Consider the following 23,774-nt stretch of genomic DNA (forward strand, 5'->3'; position numbering starts at 1 on the left):
AGGAAGGAAGGAAGGAAGGAAGGAAGGAAGGAAGGAAGGAAGGAAGGGGAGAGGGAGGGAAGAAAAGAAGAAAAAATAAAGTAAAAACATATGTTTCTATCTGCATTCAGACTCCCTCAGTTCTTTCTCTGGAAGTCGACAGTATTTTTCATCATTAAATCCTTTGGAACTGTTTCAGATCACTGTATTGCTGAGAATAGCTAAGTTATTCACAGTATCATCATACAATATTGCTGCTACCATGTACAATGTTCTCCTGGTTCTGCTCAATTCCCTTTGAACCACTTTATATGAATCTTCCCAGGTTTTTCAGAAACTTTCCTGCTTTAGCCTGTTTTTGAATGACTCCAATGTTAGTAAACCTGCTAGCTCATGAAGTGGTTCAATTTCTTTTTTGGCAGTTTGGATGTTTAGATGCTTTTTTACTCTGCTTCCTTGAAATTTCTAACCATTAGTCCTAACTTTTTTTGTTAGAGAGACGCAAAAATAATTCTAATCCCATATGAGTAAGTTTGTTTAATTTTGCATGACTAGATTCATTCAACAAATCAATTCAACTCAAACTGTGTGCTAGGCATTAGAGATACAAAAATAAAAATGACATACCCCCTGCTTTTTGTAGGAGCATATAGTCTCCTAGACTATAGGGTTAGTGTGAAGGGGCAATACAACATATGTACACATAAGAATATTAGGTGGATGGGTGGCTAGGTGGCGTAGTGAAAAGAGCACTGACCCTGGAGCCAGGAGGACCTGAGTTCAAATCCTACCTCAGACACTTAACACAAAAACTGTGTGACCTTGGGCAAGTCACTTAACCCCAATTACCCTCCAAAAAAGCAAAAAAACCCCACAATTTTAGGTGGAAATATGTTTTGCATGACTGCACATATATAATCTATATAAAATTGCTTGCTTTCTCAAGGAGGGGTTTGGGGAAGAAGGGAGATAATTTGGAACTCAAAATTTTTTAAATGAATGTTAAAGTTTGTTTTTACATGTAACTGGAAAAAATAAAATACAGAAAATTTTTTAAATAAATTTTTTTAAAAGAATAATATCTTCCTGAAAGTTTTTAACCTTCTAAAAAATTGTGCTAGGAAAAACTGAGACAAATGTTCAAGAAAAGTAGCATTTTGTATTTCATACTTACATGTATCCATTGGCTGCAATCATATCGACCATATATCTGGTATTGGGCAATTGCCAGCCAAAAATATCTTGAACAACAATCACAGCTTTGTCTGTGTTAGATGGCAGTTGGCTAACATAAGCCTTGATATGCTCAATTTGCACTTCATGTCCCAGGCCTCCATATTCGATCTTATGCCCAATGTCACATGGGCAAGGTTGAGCCTCATTAGCCATTAGGTATGCTTATGGAAGGCTATGGAAGTGGAAACTTGAGTGAAACTGCAACAGATATAACAACATAGATCCTGGATGTTAAGCAAGCTACAAATCAAAACTGGTTAGCATTTAATGTATATACTCCCAAGTAAGACTGGGATCCTGCACATATGTGCTATGCTTCTATACATGTGTATGACAGCAAAGCTAACCACATACCTCCTCTTTTATGCAAAAAGCAGGCTACTTCTCTAAGCACATCTGTAATGTACCAGCTGTGACAGATGGGGATAAATGTGGAGGGAGGAAGATAGTAGGTCTTGGCGTGATGTTCCTTCTGGTATCTGCCTATGAAAAATATCTTAATAGCTATTCTCCATTCCATGCCCTGTTAATATTTGAAAGATAAATTCCTATACTTTGCTTTTCAATTTTCTTAAAAGCAACAGTGTTGTAATTATATACTACAAGGTCACTGAGAATGAAAAAAATGTTTTTCTCCCCAAAAGCTGTCTGGCTGTGCTTTTGCCATAATAATCCTTGACTTAAACAGAATGTCATATTGAAGACATCATATTATATTTATTTGTAAACTTATGCTCAATGCTACCTAATTTTATAACTTTAGATCATTATGGGACTTCAAAGTTCACTTCTGACAATGGTAGAGTTTTTTGTTTTGTTTTGTTTTTTAAATTTATTTATTTACTTTTGATTTACAACATTCATTTCTGCAGTGTCTTGAGTTTCAAATTTTCTCCCCCTCCCTCTCTTCTCCCCTTCCCCCCCATGGCAGCATGCAATCAAATATAGGATCTACAAATACCTTCACATTAAACATTAGTCAAGTTGTACAGAAGGATTATAACCAGTGGAGTGATCAATGAGAAAAAAGAAACAAGACAAAATACAACAGAAAAAAAAGAGCAAGTAGTTTGCTGCAGTCTGCATTCAGACTCTGTAGTTCTTTCTCTGGATGAGGATATCCCTTATCATCATGAGTCTTTTGGAGTTATCTTATAACCTTGCATTGCTGAGAGGAGCCCAGTCTATCCAAGTTAGTTGTCATACATACGATGTGTCTGTAATTGTGCACAAATTTCCCCTGGTTCTCCTCTTCTCGCTCAGCATCAGTTTATATAAGTCTTTCCAGGTTATTATGAAGTCTATTTGCTCCTCATTTCTTATAGCACAATAGTATTCCATTTACATTCATATACCACAACTTGTTCAGCCATTCCCCAATTGATGGGCATCCCCTTGATTTCCAATTCTTTGCCACCACAAAAAGAGCTGCTATAAATATTTTTGTACTAACAGGCACTTTTTCCACTTCTATGATGTCTTTGAGATATAGTCCTAGAAGGGGTATTGCTGGTTCAAAGGGTAGGCACTTATTTATAGCCCTTTGGGCATAGTTCCAGATTGCTCTCTAGAATGGTTGAATCAGTTCACAACTCTGCCAGCAGTACATTAGTGTTCCAATTTTCCCACATCCTCTCCAGTATTTGTCATTTTCCTGTTTTGTCATCTTAGCCAATATGACTGGTGAGATGTGGTACCTCAGAGTTGTTTTGATTTGCATTTATCTAATTAATAGTGATTTAGATCATTTTTTCATATGCTTATAGATAACTTTAATTTCTTCCTCTGAAAACGGCCTGTTCATATCCTTTCACCATTTATCAATTGGGGAATGACTTGTATTATTATAAATTTCACTCAATTCTCTGTATGTATTTTAGAAATGAGGCCTTTATCAGAGACACTGATTGAAAAAATTCTTTCCCAATTTTCCACTTCCCTCCTAATCTTGGTTACATTAACTTTATTTGTACAAAAACCTTTCAATTTAATGTAATCAAAATTATTCATTTTACATTTCATAATGCTCTCTATCTCTTGTTTAGTCACAAATTCCTCCGTTCTCCTTAGATCTGACAGGTAAACTATTCCTTGCTCTCCCAGATTGCTTACAGTTTCAGCCTTTATATCTAGATCATGAACCCAACAATGGTAGCTTTACAGTATACTTCTTAATAGAACACTATTGTGAAATAAACTAGTTACATGATCTAGTGCCTAGTATAGTGCTTTGCACAGCTAAGAGTGGGTAATAAATGCTTGTTATATTGTATGTGTTGTATGATTTCCATTTGCCTTTGACACAGTGATAACCAGCACACTTTGCCCTGAAAACAAAATGTGCAAACACAGATATATAAAGTCTACTTATCTATTATAATCATGTAAGTTTTTCAAACAGAACTATGCAGAAATGGCCTAATCTCTAACTGCTTCATATCACACAGTCTCTAGTTCTACAGAAATAATCCTGGTTTGTTTTTGCTTTGGGGTTGTTTTTTTGTTTGTTGTTTTTTGGGGGGGTTTTGCCATTACATTATTAAGAGTTGTGATATCCACTCAATTGGGTATCTTACCCTACAGGAAAGTAGGGGGGAAGGGAATAAGAGGGGGGATGATAGAAGGGAGGGCAGATTGGGGGAGAGGGTAGTTAGAGGCAAACACTTTTGAAAAGGGACAGGGTCAAAGTAGAAAATAGAATAAGTGGTGGGCAAGATAGCATGGAGGGAAATATAGTTAATCTTTTACAATATAACTGCTATGGATATGTGTAACTACATGTGTACTACCTATATTGAATTTCTTGTCTTCCTTGTGCGGGTGGGTGAGGAGGGAAGAAAGGAAAGAATCTGGAAATCAAAGTTTTGTAAAAAAAAATGTTTTTCAAAATTGTTGGGTTTTTTTACATGCAACTGGGAAATAAGATATACAGGCACTTGGCTATAGAACTCCATCTTGCCCTACTAGAAAGTTAGGGGGTTATGTGGGAGGATATAAGAGAGAACAGATTTGTGGAAGGGGTATTCACTAGGCTCACTATCTTGGGGTGGGGTAGGGGAAATACAGGGAGAAAATTTGTAACTCAAAATCTTCTGGAAATGAAGGTTGAAAACTAAAAATAAATAAATAAATTGGAAGAGTTGTGATGTCTTTTATTTATTACATCACAGTCATTTCCTATTATGCACCCCTCTCCAGCTCACCCCTAAAGAGCCTTCTCTTGTAATAAAGAAAATAATTCAGCAAAACTAATCAACACAGACAGCAGCCCCATAGGCAGTATCTACAACATTCAGTAGCCATGGTCCCACCCTCCACCAATAGGAAACTAGTATAGTTACAGAATCACTTTAAATAAAGCTTTGATGGAGCTTATATCTGTGTTTGTGATATACACCTCAATGACAGCAAAGCTATGCTGGTCTGTTACTCTGCACCACATGTGTACACACATACACATACCTTAGTTTCCTCTGCAGGATTCCGGAGAGTAGATGAGAAATCACCAGCTTTTACTTTCTTCCCTAACAATGGCAGAATCACTTTAATCACTCTGCAGAGTCAGAACGAAGTCCTTGGGCAATACCGTCCTAACTATTTGGGAGGGGAAGGACTTGCTGATTATATAAAAAGGGAGAAGGGCCGAGGACAAATAGAAACAAGAGGGAGGGACCTGAGCTGGCTGAACTGGAAGTGAATTTGATAAAAGAATGGGAGGCTTCACTCACTGCCTCAGGGAACTCTGATTAATTTTTAGCTGATTCCACAAATATGGAAAACGTTACAACCACATGAATATATGAGGGGGAAGAAAGAGACAGTAAAGGAGAGTGCTTGTCACAAATAGAAATCAAATGTGTCTTTGTTGCAAATGTTACCCCTTTCACAAAGTAAGCTTTGTCTACATCTAGAGACTTTTGCCTTAAAATCTCAGGGTTCTAATGTTCCTTCTCAGGTTATCTAAGTCCAACAGAGAAAGGAGAAAAAGTAAGGAGGAAAAGTATGGAGAGGGAAAAGAAAGTTGAAAAGAGAAGCGAACAGTAATTTCTATGGCCATGGAACCAAAATTCCATGAAGTACTTTTGATTTGCTTCAAAATAAGACTAAAAACTTCCTTAGTTTGGGCTCCATTAATTTTGCTTTTTTTTTTTCATTTTTCAAATGCTTTATTGACTTCTGATTTACGTCATTCATTTCTGCCAGATTTTGAGTTACAAATTTTCTCCCCGTTTTTCCCCTATCCACCACCCCAAAATAGCAGTCCCACAGGATATCTCCTCCTCCAATCTTCTCTCTCCCATATTTTCTCCCATACCCCTTTCGACTTTTCCGGTGGATCTCTATGCCCCAGTGCCTGTATTATTTCCCAATTACATGTAAAACAGTATTAATAATAGTATACATATATATATATATATATTTGGATATTTGATTTTAAAACTTTGAATTCCAGATTCATTCCCTTCCTCTCTTGTCACCCACCCTTACTGGGAAGATAAGCAGGTCAGTATAGCTTGTACATGTGTGGCTAAAGCAAAATAATAACATAGTAGATATATTGTAAAAGACTGACTATATTTCCCTCCCTCCTATCCCACCTCCCACTTGTTCTATTCTCTGCTTTTATCCTGTCCCTTTTCAAAAGTCGGTGCTTCCAACTTCCCTCCCTCCGAGCCTGCCCTCCCTTCTTCCATCATGCCCACTCTCATCCCCTTCCCCCCCTACTCCCTTGGACGGTGAGATACCCTATTTAGTGTGTATTTCATTCCCTCCTCAGGCCAAATTCAATGGGAATAAGGTTGACCCATTCCCTTTTGCCTTCCTAGTCTTCCCCTCCATTGTAACCATTTTCCCTTGCCTCTTCTATATGAGATAGTTTACCCCATTCTGTTTCTCCCCATCTCCTCTCATTATATTCCTCTCTCACCTCTTAATTTCACCTTTTAAGTATCATCCCTTCCTGTTAAATTGGTCCTGTGCCCTCTATCTATGTATACCTGTAAACAATATGCCCATATACCCTCATATATAGACATATATATATATATATATATATATATATTTCTATTCCCTTCAACTACTGAGAAAAGTTTCATAAGTTACAATTATAGTTTTTCCATGTAGGAATGTTAATAGTTCCACTTTGATAAGTTTCTTATGATTTCTTTTCCCTGTTTACCTTCTCATGCTTCTCTTGCTTCTTGTATCTGAATGTCAAATTTTCTGTTCAACACTGGTTTTTTCAGCAAGAATGCTCGAAAGTCCTCTATTCCACTGAATGACCATATTTTCCCCTGAAACATGATGCTCAGTTTTGCTGGGTTGGTGACTCTTGGTTTTAATCCCAGCTCCTTGGACCTCCAGAATATCCTATTCCAAGCCCTTCGATCCCTCAGTGTAGAAGCTGCCAGATCCTGGGTCATCCTGATTATGTTTCCACAATATTCAAATTGTTTCTTCCTGGCTGCTTGTAATATTCTCTCCTTCATCTTGGAATTCCAGAACCTGGCTATAATATTCCTAGGAGTTTTCTTTTTGGGATCTTTTTCAGGAGGTGATCAGTGGATTCTTTCAACCTCTATTTTGCCCTCTGCTTCTAAAACATCGGGACAGTTTTCTTTGAGAACTTCTTGGAGGATGATTTCTAGGTTCTTACTTTGATCATGGCTTTCAGGTAGTCCAATAGTTTTTAAATTATCTCTCCTGGATCTATTTTCCAGGTCAGTGGTTTTTCCAATGAGGTATTTCACATTGCCTTCTATTCTTTCATTTGTTTGGATCTGTTTAACAGTATCTTGATTTCTCATAGTCATTAGCTTCCATTTGCTCCAATCTAATTCTGAAGCAATGATTCTCCTCATTGAGCTTTTGAGATTCTTTTTCCATCTGGCAAATTCGACTTTTTAAGGCATTCCTCTCCTCATCACCTTTTTGAGCCTCTTTTGCCTTTTGAGTTAGTCTATTTTTTAAGGTAGTATTTTCCTCAGTTAGGCTGTTGACTCTCATTTAGTATTTTTCTTGCATTGTTCTCATTTCTCTTCCCAATTTTTCCTCCACTTCTTTTATCTGCTTCTTATGGTCCTCTATGGCCTGTAACCAGCTTGTATTTTCCTTTGAAGCTTTTGGTGCAGGAATTCTGACTTCACTGTTTTCCTCCTGTTCCATGCTTTGCTCCTTTTTGTCCCCCAAATAGGAGTGTAATGTTGGAATCTTCTGTCTGCTTTGTTTCCTTTGCCTGCTCATGTTGCCCCTCAGTCACTTGACCCCTGGGCTTTTTGCCACAGTATGACTCTGACACCAGACAGGGGAGCTTTTGTCCCAAACGCTGGGGTTTTCTCAGCTGCCGGAGGTATCAGATGGGTGCCCTCTCTGAGGTCTCCACACGCTCTGGCAAGCTGGCCACACACCCCAGGACCTCCACCCTAGACTGCAATCCAGTCCAAGAAGGTTAAAGCTAGAGCGATTACCCCTCAGACTGGTGCTTGGTCCCCCTACACTCTGCAGGCCAGGAGCTGAAGCTGCCACGTGGGGCTGGCTGACTGTGGTGTTTCAGCGGCTTCTTGCCCTGGGGGTAAAAGCCATGCACTCCCACTTACTGGGTCCCAAAGTCCAGACTGCACTGACCTCTCACTTTGTCCTTCGCATCTATGTGTTGATAATTCTGGAAACAGCCACAGCTGCTGCTGATCTGGAGTCCCTTTGCCCAGCGGCTGGTCAGGCCTGCCCTGGGGCTAAAGCCTTGGTGTGGGGCTGGGCTAGGCTCCCAGGGCACTGCACTGGCCGATTCCTGCTGGGCTGTCCTCAGCAGGAGGTTAGCTTCTCTGTGTCTTTTTGCAGGTTCTGCAGCTCCAAAGTTTGTTTAGAGTGGTGCCCTTTTTACATGGATTGGGTAAGGTGGAAGCTGGAGCAGTGGGGAGGTCCTGCTTCTACTCAGCCATCTTGACTCCACCCCCTGGCTCCATTAATTTTGAATGTGTGAAATATAACCAGGGACTTCAATGTAAAAATTTTACATTGTTTAATAAACTGTCTAAAGATGGTGCCAAAACATGGATATCAGGAGACCTGGGTTCTGCCACTAACTGGCTCTTTGGCCTTAGTCATAGATATTCTTTGGGCCTCAGTTTCCACACCTGTTATGTAAATGTATTGAATTAGTTCTAAAGTTCAATAATAAGAACAACATAGAAGTGCTACAAGGAAAGGTTTAACAAACTTAGAAAAAAAATGTTTTCAAATAGTCTCAGCATTTTAAAAGTAAAATTTAAGAAAGCAGCTTGGCACAGTAGAAAGGGCTTTGGATTTAGGGTTGAATTTTATTTCTGCAACTTACTACCCTTGTGACCTAAGACAAGTCCTTTTGCTTCTCTGGTCTTCAGTTACTTCATCTAAAGGAACTGAATTAAGGTTCCTTTCAATTCTAAATCTATGAACCTCTGAAATATTATTTTCATACAAATAACAGGTAAGAAGAGCAAGTTTAATGAATAGATAAAAACAATTTTTTTTTAGCTAACCCTGTAGTTTCATGGAGGTAGGTGCTGTTTTCTCAATTTAACAGATAGGGAAACTGGGGTACTTGCCCAGAGTCACACAGCAAGTAAGAGTCTAAAGCTAGATTTGAACTCAGGCCATCATGATTCCATATCCAATGTTTCTGAAAACAAATGGAAGTTATTCTGAATCAGTTCTCTGTATATGGTCAGACCATTTACTCAGAGCTAAGACCAGAATTGGCAAAAAGAATAAAGAATAACATGAAAAAGGTACTTCATACAGTTGAAATACTTTACCTATGAATTACTTAAACAAGTAATTACCAATCAAACATGGAAAATAAGCATTTTGAATAAATAATGATTCAGCACTTTCCAACCCTCACTATCACGCCATGCCACCCATATTGTTTACCTCACCTAGGAAGTAAAAGCCCTACCTATAGGGCTGGGCTCTGATTGACGAACTTCCACTTTATCTGACACAGACCCAAATATGCCCAGAATCTTCCCTGCAATCTGCAAGTCATGTTACTACACTTGTACCCACTCCCTTTCATACTAAGTGTCTTGTTCCCCTATTAGAATACAAGCTTCTTAAGGCCTGGGACTATTTATCTTGCTTTCTTGTATTTGTATCCCCAATGCTGAGCAGAATGCCTAGCTCGCAGTGAGTACTAAAAAAAATGCTTTTCTATTCATTCAAAAGTAACATCATTACAAATATTAGCTTATTAACTAAGCCTGGAACAATATAATGGCTCCTCAGGTCCATGTGATTTCTTCTGCTGCTTTAGGGAACTTATGTGAAAGAAAAAGTACAATGGCTCTGAACCACAAGTGAGTAAAATTCCTAATATTCAGGCAAAGGTTTGGCCCTTAGCCTTAATTGATATGTGTATCCATCTCTGGGCAGCCAGGTGGTGCAGTGGATAGAGTGCTGGGCATGGAGTCAGGAAGACTTGTCTTCCTGAGTTCAAACCTGGCCTCAGACACTTTATAACTGTGTGACCCTGGGCAAGTCATTGAACCCTGCTTGCCTCAGTTTCCTCATCTATAAAATGAACTGGAGAAGGAAATGGCAAACTGTTCTACTGTCTTTGCCAAGAAAACCCCAAATAAGGTCACAAAGAATTGGACATGACTGAAGCCACAGAACAACAAAATTCATCTCTAGTTAACTGTTGAGGCAAAATTCTGGTTACTGAAAACATCTAGATGGTGGGAGGGGAAACCTGTGGCCTCAAGGCTACACATGGCCTCTAGATCCTCAAGAGTGACCCTTTACTGAATCCAAACTTCACAGAACAAATCCCCTTAATAAAAGGATTTGTTCTGTAAAACTTGGACTCAGTAAAAAGGCAGCACTCGAGGACCTAGAAGGCCACATGTGCCGTCGAGACCTCAGGTGCCCCACCCCTGATCTAGATAAAGAAGTAGTACAGCATATCAGTGTCTGTTGATAAACATTGAAAGGGAAGGCTGGGGGAAGAGCTAGGGTTTTCTTAAAACTTTGTTTAGCCCTTTAGGAAATGGGTACAGTTGACAGGTGTCAGCCTGAATCTTCTGCTCAGAGATGCCTGTAAGGCCAATGGTTCTTCTCAATATCTTCCATCTTTGCCACCCCTCAGTATTACTTTTTATAGGAAGCTAGGTGACACAGTAGATAGAGCAATGGACCTCAAATTAGGAAAGATCTGAATTTAATCTAGTCTTAGACATTTACTAACTGTGTGACTTTGGGCAAGTCACTTAACTTCTGTCTCAGTTTCCTCATCTATAGAATGGTGGTAATAATAGCACCTACTTCCCAGGGTTCCTGTGAAGATCAAATGAGATAATATTTGTAAAGCACTTGGCACAGTACCTAGCTTATAGTAGGTGCTGTATTAAAATTATTATAATTATTACTTTTTCTTTCTTCTATTTATAGACAACCCATAGGGCATGTCCAAGTTTTCTTAGTTAATCTAAATGCTCTTCCTGTCAGCAGGATTGATCTGAGTGTTGAAAGAAACTGGAGAAGCCAGGAGGCAGAGGTGAGAAGGGAGGGCATTCCAGGCATGGTGAATAGGCAATGAAAAGACAAAGGAGATATGTGTGAGGAACCACTGTTACTGAAGGTTAATCATCTATTTCACATCTTATGCTTTCAATATAATAAAACTATACTTTGAGGTTATGAGTAAGTGGAGATTCCTTACTATGAACTCATTTTGGCACTGGAAAGCTCTGGACTACCCCAAGTTTCTCTAAGAAACTAAAAAAGGTTACTCTGAGGGACTGGCTTATTCTTTCAACAGATAGACTTAATTATTTACTTGACTTTTCAAAATGCTTTGTAATCATTTACTCCTCAGCCTGAAGAGGCAGATCCAACCCAGAGGAGAGCAGGAGCTCATACAGGATCATACAGCAGCTTAGCCATAGAAGCTGAACAGGTTAGGGGAGTCTAAAGACATTACTCAGCTCCATTAAGAATCCTAGACAATCATCATCAGATGATTGTCTGACAAAGAATTATTGCTACTGTAGCTCAAGAGAGATAGTATTTAATAAAGGGCTCCCCTCCAGGCCCCAACTTCCAGAACAGGTTCTCTGGAACTCCACCTAAAACTGGGTCACCAGGCATCCCAAAGAACTGCATCTGCTGCAATTAGCCAGCCTATGATGAGCAGCAGAGAAATAATAACATATCAGCCTTACTTTACTTGGAATTGGAATTCCCAGGACACCTCTCCTATCCATTGATATGCTACTATCGATGGGGTACAGGATCTAGGAAATCCCTTCAATCAGAGTTAAAGGGGTTTCCCAGAGCCTATACCCCATCACAAGAGGTAGATGCAAATTTGGAGATCAACAAAGAGGTTAGAGTTAGTTAAGCAGATTTGAGAATCATCAGCATAAAGATGATAATTCACTCTATGGTAAGACCACCAAGTGAAATAGCATAGAGAAAAGAGAAGAGGGCTCAGGATAGAGCCCTATGGTCCATCCACAATTAGTAGCTGTGAATGAATAAAGATCCCTCAAAGGAGACTGAAAAAGATATGTAGGAGGAAAATAAAGGAGTGTAGGGTCATGAAAATCTAGAAAGAAGAGATTATCAAAAAGAGTGATGAATGATGTCAAAGTCTACAGAGAGGTCAAGAAGAATGAAAACAGAAAAGGTCATTAGATTTGGCAAATAAGAGATCACTAATAACTTTGGAAAGAGCAGTTTTAGTTGAATGATGGAAATCAGAAACAAGATGGTAGAGTTAAAAAGAGAGTGAGAAGAAAGCAAATGGAGGCACTTCTTGTACAATGCCTTCTTAAGGAGTCTAGTCACTGAAGGCAGGAGAAATAACGAGTAATAATTAGATAGGGATGCTTACCTAATAAATGCTTTTAAATAAATTAATGAATTAATGCCTCCTTTCATGTTAGCAAAAAGCTTCACATACTAATATTAGAAACTTAGATACCTACAAATCACATACAACTAAATGAGCAACAGAATCTTTGGGATGGGGATGAGAAAGATACCAATTTGGTATAGCCCCTTTCATCACTCTTTGTGTTAAGCCACTAATTACAAATGTTCTTTTTAATCTTTTACTTATTTATTTTTAGTTTTCAACATTCATTCCACAAGATTTTGAGTTACAAATTTTCTTCCCATCTTTCCCCTACCCCTACCCCAAGATATCGAGCCTATTGGATAACCATTCCCCAAATCTGTTCTCTCTTATATCCTCTCCCATCCCCTCCACCAACGTTCTAGTAGGGCAGGATGGATTTCTATAGCCCAGTGACTGTATACTTTATTTCCCAGTTGCATGTAAAAAAAATTTTTTTAACTTTTTTTTTAACTTTCATTTCCAGATTTTCCTTCTTCCCTCCTCACCCCCCCAACTAGGAAGACAAGCAATTCAATATAGGTAGTATATGTGTAGTTACACAAAACATATCCATAGTAGTTATATTATAAAAGATTAACTATATTTCCTTCCATCCTATCCCATCTACCACTTATTCTATTTTCTACTTTGACCCTGTTTTTTTTCAAAAGTGCTTGCTTCTAACTATCCTCTCCCCAAGTCTGTCCTCCCTTCTATCATTCCCCCTCTTATCCCCTTCCACCTTACTTTCCTGTAGGGTAAGATACCCAATTGAGTGGACATCACAATTCTTAATAATGTAATGGCAAAAAAACCCAAAACCAACAAACAAAAAAACAACCCCAAAGCAAAAACAAACCAGGATTATTTCTGTAGAACTAGAGACTGTGTGATACTAAGCAGTTAAAGATTAGGCCATTTCTGAATATTTTTGTTTGAAAAAATCACATAATTATAATAGATAAGTAGACTTTATATATCCCTTATCCCTTTCCCCCTACTTTCCTGTAAGTTAAGATACCCACTTGAGTGTGTATGTTATTCCCTACTTAAGCCAAATTCAATAAGAGTAAGGTTAACCCATTCCCTTTCACCTTCCTGCTCTTCCCCTCCATTGTAACAGTTTTCTCTTGCCTCTTTTATATGAGATAATTTACCCTAGTCTATCTCTCCCTTTCTCCTTCTCCCATTATATTCCTTTCTCACCTCTTAATTTTATTTTTTAGATATCATCCCTTCCTATTCAACTGATCCTGTGCCCTCTGTCTATGTACATATGTACACACACACTCACATATGTATTTATATACACATACACCCTCCTATATATACATGTGTATGTAAGTATACATATATATATTTATTTATATATTCCTTTCAACTATCCTCATACTGAGAAAAGTCTCATGAGTTATAATTATTGTTTCTCCATGGAGGAATTTAAATAGTTCAACTTTAATAAGTTCCTTATGATTTATTTTTCCTGTTTACCTTATCATGCTTCTCTTCATTCTTGTATTTGAAAGTCAGATTTTCTGTTCAGTTCTGGTTTTTTTTTCAACAAGAATACTTGAAAGTCTTCTATTTCATTGAATGACCATATTTTCCCCTGAAACATTATACTCAGTTTTGCTGGGTAGGTGATTCTTGGTTTTAATCATAGCTCCTTTGACCTCCAGAATATCATATTCCAAGCCCTTCAATCCCTTAATGTAGAAGCGGCTAGATCTTGTGTTATCCTGATTGTGTTTCCATAATACTTAAATTGTTTCTTCCTGATGTCTTGTAATATTTTCTCCTTGACTTGGGAGCTCTGGAATTTGGCTATAATATTCCTGTGAATTTTATTTTTGGGATCTTTTTTCAAGAGGTGATAGGTAAATTCTTTCAATTTCTATTTTGCCCTCTGGTTCTAGAATATCAGGGCAATTTTCCTTGAGAATTTCTTGAGGGATGATTTCTAGGCTCTTTTTTTGATCATGGATTTCAGGTAGTCTAATAGCTTCAAAATTATCTCTCCTGGATCTATTTTCCAGGTCAGTGGTTTTTCCAATGAGATATTTCACATTGTTTTCTATTTTTTTTTCATTTATTTGGATCGGTTTTATAGTATCTTGATTTCTCATAAAGTCATTAGCTTCCATTTGCTTCAGTCTCATTTTAAAAGAATTCTTCTCTTCAGTGAGTTTTTGAAATTCCTTTTCCATTTAGCAAATTTGGCTTTTTAAGACATTCTTCTCCTCATTGGCTTTTTGGACCTCTTTTGCCATTTGAGTTAGTCTATTTTTTCAAGGTGTTATTTTCTTCACTATTTTTTGGGGTCTCCTTTAGCAGGTTGTTGACTCACCTTTCATGATTTTCTTGCATAATTTTCATTTCTCTTCTCAATTTTTCCTCCACTTGTCTTACTTGATTTTCAAAATCCTTCTTGAGCTCCTCCATGGCCTGTAACCAATTCATATTTTTCTTGGAAGCTTTTGATGCAGGAGTTTTGACTTCTTCTGCTTCCATGTTTTGATCCTTTTTGTCCCTAAAAAAGGATTCTATGGTCTGATTGTCTTTCCTCTGCTTGCTCATCTTGCCAGCCAATTACTTTACTTTTGAGCTCTTTTCCATAGTAGATCTCTGCTTCCAGAGTGGAGAGAGCTATGTCCCAAATTATTGGAGTTTACACAGTTGTCAGAGATCTGAGGAGGGTGCCCTCTCTACAGTCACCACAAGCTCTGGCACACTGGCCACACACCCCAGGATTGTCACCCAAGACTGCAACCCAGATCCAAGTAGTGCAAAGCAAGAGTGATTACCCTCTGAATGGTTGCTTGGTCCCCCTACAAACTGCAGGTCAGAAGCTCCAGAGGCAGCCAGATAGCAGCAGCTTTAGCCACTGCCACCTCTCACCTTGGGGGCAGTGGCCGGACAGTGCTATTCTCCACCAGTTCCAACAGAGTTCCCCACTGACCTTTTAATTTCTCTTTGGCATTTATGGGTTGAGAAGTCTGAAAACCACCATAGCTGCAGGTGATTCATTCTCCTGAAGTCTGCTCTGTCTGGTCTGTGCCACTGGTAGGGGCTGCCTTGGGTCTGGGCCCAGGGGCTCACACAGGACTGTGCTCAGCTCCCAGCTTAGTGTGACAGACCCTTCCTGCTGGCCTTCCAGGCTGCCTTCAGTGGGAGATTTGTTTCTCTCTGTCACTTTGTGGGTTCTGTAGCTCTAAAATGTGTTTAGCATCATATTTGACAGGTATTGGAGGTGGTTGGAGGGGGAGCTCAGCCAAGTTCCTGCTTTTACTCAGCCATGTTGGCTCCACCCCCTGGTAATTACAAATTAAAGCTGCTGAAGGTGGAAGTTATTCTCTTCAAAGGGCTGCTTTACAAACATACTAAATTAGATTTGTCTGATTGGTCCCAGAAGGAAGAATTCTGAGGATTGGAAGTTGCAGAAGCAGATTTAGGCTCTTTGAAAGGAAAAAGCTTTATTTTTCTTTTAAAAATTCTACTGTCAGGGGCGGCCAGGTGGCGCAGTGAGTAAGAGCGCTGGCCCCGGAGTCAGGAGACCCGGGATTGGTTCCAGCCTCAGATACTTAACACCCACACAAAATAACTGGCTGTGTAACCTTGAGCAAGTTACTTAACCCCAACTGCTTTAAAAAAAATTCTACTATCCAAACATGGAATTGGTTGCATCAGAAGGTAATGTGCCTCTGTCCTCTCTCCACCTGTAACTTGCTGGAGATCTTCAGGAGATATTGTACAAATGACCAGTTAGGGGTTAAGGTAGGGGGAATTCCTATAGAAGTACAACTAGACTAGAATCTGACTCCTGGATTCTTTTATTCTATGAAACTTTCATAATAAATCTGAGTTATTACATGTTCAAGTGTGTTGCAGTTCTCATAAATAAACTATAACTATCCTTCTGGAAAATCATATTCAGAAGACAATGGGCTGGTGTCCTAAACATCTTCATTTTAATAGTCATCTTTTAGTATTAACATTTCCACTTAAAACTTGCCTTTGCTTATATTTATAAATTAGCAATAAAGGGATTTAGAGGCTCATGAAAATGTGTGAATTGTACAACAACAAAAAAGTTAAATAATGATAAATGATTGAGAAAGTTATCATTTCGTTTTCTGGTTGTTAACAGAACTTGCTAAAGACTTAAAATTTCACAAATTTGTATTCAGTGTCTAATAAGTTTTCCCTACTTAGAAAGTCCAGCTGTGCCCAATTATATACCATGAATGAATTTAAACCTTTTTGCATTAAAAAAAATAAGTTAGGGTGACAAAAGATGTCACAACCTAACAGATGAAGCTGTCATTTAATTTCTCCTTTCTGAGACCTGTGGAGGAGCTATGAATGCAGCAGATGTTCAGTTAATGCTGATAACCAACTATCTAATTGCACTATTTAGTGTAAAGAAAAATTGTGTGGTTCTTGGACAGAAGCATTGAGGAATAAGTTACAGTCAAAACATAAAATTGATCTATATCTTAGGAACTTAAGTGGTTATTTATGTACATGGTTATCATGTTCTTAATTATTCCATATTATTACATCTGAGACTATCATTTCACAATGTTCAAATAATCCCTCCAAAATTCCAATCAGTTAACTATCAATAAGAAGTAGGATGGTATGGTGGGAAAAGTACTGACCTGGGAAGCAGAAGACCAATACTGGAGCCCTGGCTTCTTGTTGACAAGGTAGTCAGTTATCATCCCTGAGTCTCATTTTTCTTATCTGCAAAACAGGGATAGTTTTATTACTTCACAGGGTTATTATGAGGATCAATGTAAGTCATTAATAAAGCCATAAAGTTGTATATAAAAGAAACCTATAATTTAGCATTATTAACTCAGCTCCTATTATTTGCTCAACATGTTGTATAGCAAAGTGGATATAAAAGTAGAATAAATCACATTCTCTGACCTTAAGAAGTGTACAGTCTACTTTAGAAGACAATTTTGCATTTTTTTATGCTTCCCCATATTTTTTTTAAAGCAATCGGGGTTAAGTAACTTGCTCAAGGTAACACGGCCAGTTATTTCTGGGTGTGGTGCTGAGTTTTTGAGCCCGGATTTGATCCAGGTCATCCCGACACTGGAGCCAGTGCTCTTACTCTCTGAGCCACCTGGCTGCCCCTAAGCAATTGGGGTTAAGTAACTTGCTCAAGGTTACACGGCCAGTTATTTCTGGGTGGGTAATAAGTGTCTGAGCCCGGATTCGATCCCCAGGTCATCCCAACACTGGAGCCAGTGCTCTTACTCGCTGTGCTACCTGGCCACCCCCCCCCCCATATTTTTTTTAAAGCAACTGGGGTTAAGTAACTTGCTCAGGGTTACATGGCCAGTTATTTCTGGGAGTGGTGCTAAGTATCTGAGCCCAGATTCTATCCCAGGTCATCCCGACTCTGGGGACGGTGCTCTTATTCACTGTGCCACCTGGCTGCCCCTAAGCAATTGGTATTAAGTAACTTGCTCAAGGTTACGTGGCCAGGTGTTTCTGGGTAGGTGCTAAGTGTCTGAGCCCAGACTCGATCCCAGGTCATCCCGACTCTGGGGCTGGTGCTCTTAACTTTCCCATTTTTTTGTAAAGATTAATTGAGCAAACACAACCATTGTTTTTTATTGATTTATTCAAACTGACTTTTGCCTATTATAAAGTAGGTCTGGACAATATGCAGTGCATCAACTTGCTTGGTGATGTAACTTTCCTTCTTCTAGAGGGAAAAGGAAGGATAGATAGTAATGCTCACTGTAGAGCAGACCTGTATAACATGGCAATCAGTAGTGGCCAAAATTAAAATATGCTAAATTTCTTCTGTTGCATATAGGTTTGACTAAAGATAGATTGATGATGGTTGGTTGCCTTGGGTCATGTGACAAACAGGAGAGAGTGTACACTGGCAACTCTACATTTTTCTGGGGCCCCTGAAATCCTATGGTGGGCTGCAAATGGCCCATAGACTATACGTTGTACAGGCCTGCTCTGGAATATCTTAACATCATCTGACCCACACTCTATGCTCACCTGTGGCTTAGACATAAATGACCTGAATTTAATTCCTGGCTGTGTCATTTACTATCTTTGTGACCTTGAAAAAGTGACTCAAATCTCTGGGCCTCAGTTTCTTTAGCTGTAACATGAGAGGTTGGAGTAAATGAACTTTAGTGCTCTTTCAGTCTGAAGCCGATGATCCTAAGAACAGCTAGAGGCAAACATGGACTTCTCCCTACATGCCCTTCCTTCCTGCCTCACTTTGGAACAAATTTAGTTTAAAAAAAAAATACACATGCACGTACAGATACACCACACTTAAAGAAGATATCTAAAATAATCTAACCCCCAAAAGTCAACATTTTCTATTTTTTTATATTGTACATCCAGTGAGTCCTTCTTTGAAATGATATATACAGTAGAATACTTCCAGGAACTGCTCCCACCTACAAAGGCCAGCAATGACTTATTGCAATTTATCAACATCCAAAAAGTTGCTTGTATATAGATTATTTTTACTTGGTTATATAATGAAATAGTCTTTGGTTAACCACAAAGTACAAAGTCCCTCATGAACACTTAAGAGCTGAGAGGCAAAGTTCATTAAAAGCCAATGAGTTCTCTAGAACAAAGAGCACACCTCAAACAAAAATGACCATAAAAGCTGCTTATTCTTTCTGCTGACAAAGCTTTTCAGTTACAAATAACTTCCTGTTTTGTATGAGTTACAAATTTAAAAGAATTTTTTTAAAAGTCATAAAAATAACTTTTTATTTAAGCTATTTCTTTAGTTACTTGTTGGAGAGCATGAATCTAAACTCTATTTTATTAAACCCATTTGGAGCAGGCAAGTCCACAGAAGGAGAGGACTTACTGAAAGTGGATTCTTAGATTGTGGGATATGTGTGCATTTTCCAGTAAACTAAAAGTAACGGGGATCTTCCTAAAACTTGTTTAGGAATAAAAATTTAAACTGAAACTATTTCTGGAGAAGCTAATGTAGCATTCCTTCCTTCTTCTATGCCTAGTGTGGATGTTTTGATATAACTAATCATGTAACACACTGCCAGAGCCCCACACCTTCCCATATGTTCTCTTTCTACTTTAAAACTTTGCACATGAATCCAATGTAAATAAATAACATAATAATGTTAAAATAACAACATAAAAATGAGGCAACATAAATATCAAGGAAGGGAATATAGTAATAAAAGCATTCACCTTTAGAACAAACAAATGAGGTGAATCTCATATCTTTCTCATAATTGAGGGAGTAGGACATCATAGGACATAAACCTATTGAGAAAAATTTACAAGGGAGTAGGGAAACTGCCCCTTCCTCAAGTATTGTCAATTTGATGATAATGTTAATCATCTCCCCCCTCCTTTCAGCATATTCTCAGTGGCCAAAACGAAGATCTACCAGCAATTCTTTTGAGATCTATTGCCTTTCATCATTTATGCATTAGAGAATGGCCCTTAATCCTATGTATTTGTTCTAGTAGCCTATATAGCTTAGATATCAAACTTATCAGAAATTTGATGCAGAGATTTTTTCCCCTAACCAACAACTTCCTTCTTATCCTAGTTATATTTTGTTCTGACAAAAGCTTTTAAAATTTCAAATCATCTAATTTTTTTTTGTAATTGACTTCATCCCTTGTTTGACTAAACATTCTTTCTGTAGTAATAGCTATAAAAGGTACTTGATCTGAATCTTCTTATTTTTTAATAGTGTGACCTTTAATACTGAGGTCATATATTCATTTTGATTTTACTATGGATTATGGTATAACATGTGGCTTTAAGTTAGAGCCAAGATAGATTAGGGGCAGCCAACATTCCCCTCCAAACCACTTTAAAATAATGCCTCCAATCAATTTTTGGAATGGCAGGGCCAACAAAAGGTTGGGGTGAGACTTTTTTTTTACCTAAGAAAACTTAAGAGGTCAGCAGGAGAAGTTTATCCAGAAACCATAAATGTGATGTCAGCAATAGCAGCCACAGCAGCAGCAGCAGTTTCAGGATATCTCAGCTCAGAGACTGTAAGGGGATCAGATGACTGCTCAGAAAGAGATTATAGTGCCATTGCTGGCACTGGGTACAATTGGCACTGATTGGCAAGTCTATTGCCCATAAGCAGTTCTGGGTTGTAATTCTAAAATGGAGAAGAACCCTGGTGGTCAATCACAAGAGAGCACAAGCTTGTGAGTCACAGTTCCAAAGCCAAGAGAAGCACTAATGCTTGCAGCTGTAGGAGACTAGGGGCCCCTCCAGCATAAAGACCAGAATGTAGACCAGGAGCATAGTAACTATATCTCTCCTAGTATCATACCATCTTGAAACACCAAAAACTTGTTGGCCCCCAAGAACTAGCTCTGAAAACAGCAGCATGAAAAAGTCTGAAGCTTGGGAGAGTGCCTCCTCACCCTCAGGGGAGCAGAGCCCAATTTCAACATAAGTTAAAGTCAAGAAATAGACTGGGAAAATGAATAAACAACAACAACAACAACAACAAAGAATTTGACTATAAAAAAGTACTACAGTGGCAGGCAAGACCAAGACATAAATTCAGCAAGATGACAACAATGGCAAAACAGCTACCAAAAAAGCCTCAAAGAAAAATTCTGATTGGACCCAAACCAAACAATAATTCTTGGAAGAGTTATCCTTCAGAGGAAAAAAATGGATATTTAATGAAATAGAGGACTTTCAAGCATTCCTGATGAAAAGACCAGAACTAAAACAGAAAATTTGACATTCAAACAAAAGATTTAAAGAGAAACATAAAAAGACAAACTTGAAAGAGTAATCATAAGGACTCAGTAAAGTTAAAATGTTTACATTCTTTTTTTTTTGTAAAATTTCATCTTTATTTTCTTTAGGTAATGAAGCCCTAAATGATGATTTTTAACTATAAAACTGGACAGTGAATGATCCAAGTACACCAAGTGATGAAAAACAGATCAAGCAAAATCTCAGCTTGATACGTTGATTGAGGTTAAGTGATTACTCAAGGAAATAGATATGAAAATCAGTAAACATTTCTAGTGCTGTGTATAATGTTTATAAATGGTGCTAATTTGGGGGGGAAACTTAAATTGTATTCATTCACCTTACCTACTATGTTTTTGTCTTATCAACAATGAATTTATGTAATAAATGTGTGCACATGTCTACTAAGACAGACAAAAAGTAATTTTTAGTGTTAGTAAATTCCTTTAGAAGTCCTCCCAACCAAAATTTCCTAAAGACACCCACATGGTAGGCAGATTCATCTCCCAAGAAAACTGACCATGATTGTCCCTCTAATCACTTCAATATGAGTGAACTTAGACCTCCAGACTAACACTATCCAGGTATCAAGGAAAATGCTTGTTGCAAACTAAGATGCAGAAAAGTCCTAGGATATTAGAAAATTCTGACTGAAATTTACAAAATATTTACTAACTGGAGGCTTTCATATCCTTGAGTATACAGATGTCTCATTTGGATGGACATGAATTCTCTATGCATCCAAAGAGAGAAGTGTTGACATGACAGTCAAAGAGCAAGGATTGGAATCCCAGGGTATTATACTGTGTGATTTGGGAAGCCAACTCAATCATCTTATCACATCTCTCAAAGGAATTCATAGACAACCCAAATCATTTGAGTTGTTAAAAAAAATAAGTTATAAAAAATATTCTTGTAAATTAGTAAGTTTGGAGTAGAGGTTAAACCAACCACTCAACTAACTCCCTTCTAATCTGAAGTTCTATGATTTTTGTGAACATACAAATTGGGATACTTCATGTATTTCACAATTCTGGCTGCCAAAACTGTATTAGAACAATTTCATCCTAGACAGCTGCTCCTGAACATTTCATTTTTGTTTTAAATGATAGGTAGTTGTGGTTTTGTCATTGCTGTTATTTCCCCAAAGTCAAGCCTGAATACGAAATTCCAGATAAGACAGTCAAGCCTGCTATGAGGGGCTGAAGATTTGTTGAAGTCTTAGGCATATACATATACATATATATATATGTATATATATATATATGGATACGTGTATATGTATATACCCACAGACACACATATATATAATATACCTACAATTCTCTAACTGACCTTTTATATTACTTTGACATATATGAAAACGTAAAAAAAAGAACTATGTAGTTAGACAAAATTATTATTTTAGTCCATGATAGGTAGTACATTCATAATAACATTTGCAAAATAGTTATCAACTTGTTCTTTGAGAATACTAGAAAAAATATTGCATAGATCATTTCTCAAAAATATTTTAAAATTACTTTGCTGGTAAAACCATTGTATAAACAAAATATGCAATCTATTGTGGTTGTTTTAAGTTCCAGTTGAGAGAATCCACATACAGACAATAATATAGATCTGCACCTGTTACAAATATGCTACAGTTTTAAATATTGCTCATTGAATACAGTATCCCAAAGTATCCAAGAAGTTTCATACACAATCCATTTAAGTTATTTTTGGCATAAGGCTCTGGCACATCAGAAAAGAACCACATCTAGCTGAAGTTTTACAGATATATGACATGCAGCATCATTGGGTTGTCAAGTAGATTGTTCAGTTAAAATGCAGGCTTGCTCATGTATTCTTCCATTATCTCCTGTAACATATCAGAGTCTTCTATAGCCTTGACAGCAGTTTTCTTTGAGGTTTCCTGGATTTCTCCACCAATTATAAAATCATCAAGAATAAAATATGCCTTTTCGAAATTAAATATAATATCCAGCTCACAGACGTTTCCAAAATACTTGTCTAGTAATTCCACATAACGATGTACAATCTCTAGTGTCAACAGCTCATTGTCCTGATTTTCTACCGCACAACAAAAATATAAGCTAGCATATCTTTTATAAACAACTTTTAGATCCTTCCAGTCAACAAAACTGCCTGTCCTTTGACTACGAGATAGAATCATCTGCACAATTTCTCGGGTGATCTTTTTTCTTTCTTTATCTGGGAGTGTGGTATACCATTTCTGCAGCCTTAATTTCCCTTGCCGACTGAACAGCAATATGAAATGAATCATGTTGGCAGGGGCCAAGGCTGCCGCCCACCTCTCTCCCGGGCTCGACTGGCCGAAGTGCCGGGACAGAAGCGGGAAGCGCCAACGGCTGCCGCCCCTGCTGGAGGTGAAGACAGGTGAAGCCTTCTCAGACCATAATTGTTTCCCACAATCAAATGTTTACATTCTTATATGGGAAGATGATACATGTAACTTCTAAGAACTCTATTGTTATTAGGGCTTTTAAAAGGAGTTTATGTAGGCAGAAGTCATGGGCATGAGCTGATTATATTAGAATGATCTTCAAAGCAATGAAGGGGTGAGAAAGACGGATGCACTAGGAGAAGGAGGAAGAGAGAAGTAGAATTGGGGAAATTTTCTTACATATAAGATGTGTGCAAGGAAGAGTTTTAATAATGGAAAAGAAAATGGAGGGGACTGTTGTCAGGCAATTCTTGAGCCTCACTCTCATAGAAATTGGTTCACAAAGGGAAGAATATATATCCACACTCAGTTGTTTATAAAAATGTAGTTTACCCAATAGGGAAATAGGAGGGAAAGGGGATAAGAGAAAGGTGGGAATGGGGAAGAGGATAATAAAAGGAAGGGCAGATTAAGGGAGGCAGTGCTTAGAAA

General features: G+C 38.0%; 1 protein-coding gene and 1 pseudogene across 1 annotated transcript in view; both read right to left on the reverse strand.

Moving 5' to 3' along the window:
• Positions 1-4,834, reverse strand: part of CMBL (carboxymethylenebutenolidase homolog) — a 22,218-nt gene extending 17,384 nt beyond the window's left edge. Inside the window, exons 1-2 of the mRNA XM_069077104.1 lie at positions 4,678-4,834; positions 1,154-1,413 (exon numbers count right to left, since the gene is read on the reverse strand). Coding sequence (XP_068933205.1) covers positions 1,154-1,368 — 215 coding nt within the window. The 5' untranslated portion in view covers positions 1,369-1,413; positions 4,678-4,834. The remainder of the gene's footprint in view (positions 1-1,153; positions 1,414-4,677) is intronic.
• A 16,111-nt stretch (positions 4,835-20,945) lies between these two features.
• On the reverse strand, positions 20,946-23,259 carry LOC138152990 (AP-1 complex subunit sigma-3 pseudogene; annotated as a pseudogene).
• Between the last annotated feature and the right edge of the window lie 515 nt (positions 23,260-23,774).

This window comes from Petaurus breviceps, unplaced genomic scaffold (assembly GCF_028583685.1).
Source record: "Petaurus breviceps papuanus isolate PSGF00001 unplaced genomic scaffold, PetGlider_PUasm1.0 151, whole genome shotgun sequence".
NCBI classification, from domain to species: domain Eukaryota; kingdom Metazoa; phylum Chordata; class Mammalia; order Diprotodontia; family Petauridae; genus Petaurus; species Petaurus breviceps.